This window comes from Sinocyclocheilus anshuiensis, unplaced genomic scaffold, assembly GCF_001515605.1.
Source record: "Sinocyclocheilus anshuiensis isolate Anshui unplaced genomic scaffold, SAMN03320099.WGS_v1.1 scaffold96, whole genome shotgun sequence".
Lineage (NCBI taxonomy): Eukaryota > Metazoa > Chordata > Actinopteri > Cypriniformes > Cyprinidae > Sinocyclocheilus > Sinocyclocheilus anshuiensis.
This window is the reverse complement of record NW_015554094.1, coordinates 645625-647272: the sequence shown is the minus strand read 5'-3', so window position 1 is coordinate 647272 and position 1648 is coordinate 645625. Positions and strand designations below refer to the sequence as shown.

General features: G+C 35.6%; 1 protein-coding gene across 2 annotated transcripts in view; it reads right to left on the bottom strand.

The window, feature by feature from the left end:
* Positions 1 to 1638, bottom strand: part of LOC107669458 (cleavage and polyadenylation specificity factor subunit 2-like) — a 17164-nt gene extending 15526 nt beyond the window's left edge. Inside the window, exons 1-3 of one of the 2 annotated variants that reach the window (XM_016461696.1) lie at positions 1495 to 1638; positions 745 to 905; positions 504 to 663 (exon numbers count right to left, since the gene is read on the bottom strand). In XM_016461696.1, coding sequence (XP_016317182.1) covers positions 504 to 663; positions 745 to 893 — 309 coding nt within the window. In that variant the 5' untranslated portion in view covers positions 894 to 905; positions 1495 to 1638. The remainder of the gene's footprint in view (positions 1 to 503; positions 664 to 744; positions 906 to 1494) is intronic. The other variant, XM_016461695.1, reaches the window with a different exon arrangement.
* Between the last annotated feature and the right edge of the window lie 10 nt (positions 1639 to 1648).

Genomic DNA, 1648 nt, shown 5'->3' with positions numbered 1-1648 from the left:
TTCAGTGTATATATATATATATATATATATATATATATATCTTTATTCATTTTAGGGTGATGCGACCTGGACATGTTTTTTAAATTTATTTATTTAAACTCAATCCCTCAGAAACAATCACAACATTTTTTTTTTGTTATTATTGATAACCATCTCAAGTTTTTTGTCATAATTTTTAGATTGAATTTAATGTTTAAATTATTTATTGAAAATAAACAATTATTTTTCATTATTGCTAAATAATTAATTATCTTAAAATTATGACATGAAAATTGTTTGAATATGAAAACTCTAATTATTGTATGTTTGTGTCGATCATTAATTTATATGTAAATGTGTTCATTTGTGTTTGAGTTTTAAGTGATTTTCATCATATAAATGTTGCCATGAACTGTCAAGACTTTTCCTTGTAAATGACTAATTTGTCACAGTTAAGAAGAACCGTATTTCAAATGTATGAGCTAATGATAATCAGTGCTTCTTTTGAAACCGATCCATCTCACCTGATAGAGATCGTACATGAACATCTGGCCCATCTTGTAGACGGGGATGGTGGCGTAGATGGTGCAGTTGAGCCCCAGCTTGCCCACAGCGTACGGTAAAGCGCCCAGATGCAGATGATCGGGGTGAGAGAGCAGCACTGCGTCCACCTGATGCACATACCTGACAGAGACAGGACAGGAAATACACATCACAAACAGGAAATGATCTCAATAACACCACCTCACCATCCAAAGATCATACCGCTTCAGGGAATCTATGATGTCCATGGAGAAACTTTCATCCCAGCCACAATCCAGCAGGAAGCGGAACTCGTCCACCTGTAACAGGTAACACAGAGCCGATTCCTCCTGGACTCCGGAAAGAGCCGTCAGCTTGATGATGGACGTCATTCTGCCGTCTGACCCATGGATGCACACAAGAGATCATCCGTAAATAACTCCCATTTAGTCTTGAGCATTTGCTTGTTTTAATAGTCAGAATGAAAAGTCAGGTGCTAAAAAAGTACCACGTTTTTGGACATGTACCATGGCAACAACATGGTATTCTTTGAATAACTAATTCATAACATGGTATATAAATATGGAAATAAATCACAGTACTGCCATAGTTTTATCAATATCCGTAAAACCACGGTATTGTAATGGTACCACCATGGAAAACCATTTAAATGGCAAGAATACATTACCATAATCATGATATCTCATTATATTTATCCAAATACTATTATCTAAAACCAGCCAATTATGATACAATAGTAATGAATATGCAAAAAATAACAGCGGTATGTAATGAACAGAACTATAAGTTCAGGACACAGATTGAGGCAGAAGGGCAAAGAATGAATGAATTGAATATTCATAAACCTTCATACATGATACAGTAACTCGGCTTCAGAATAATCTGAACTCAATGAAAACACACAGCAGCCAAACCAATGAAGAGATTTACTTTAAAAACTGACTTGCTTTATGTACATTAAAACGTGCATACCCGTATCTCGTTATGTCACTTTTGATCTCAGTAGGTTTGGTCAATAATAAGTGGTGGAAATCGCTGAAAAATCATGTTAAATTTATGGTAATGTTTCAGATCGGCGGCATGAGAACAGCAGCCATTACTGCCGCTGCGACGTCACTGGACTCTA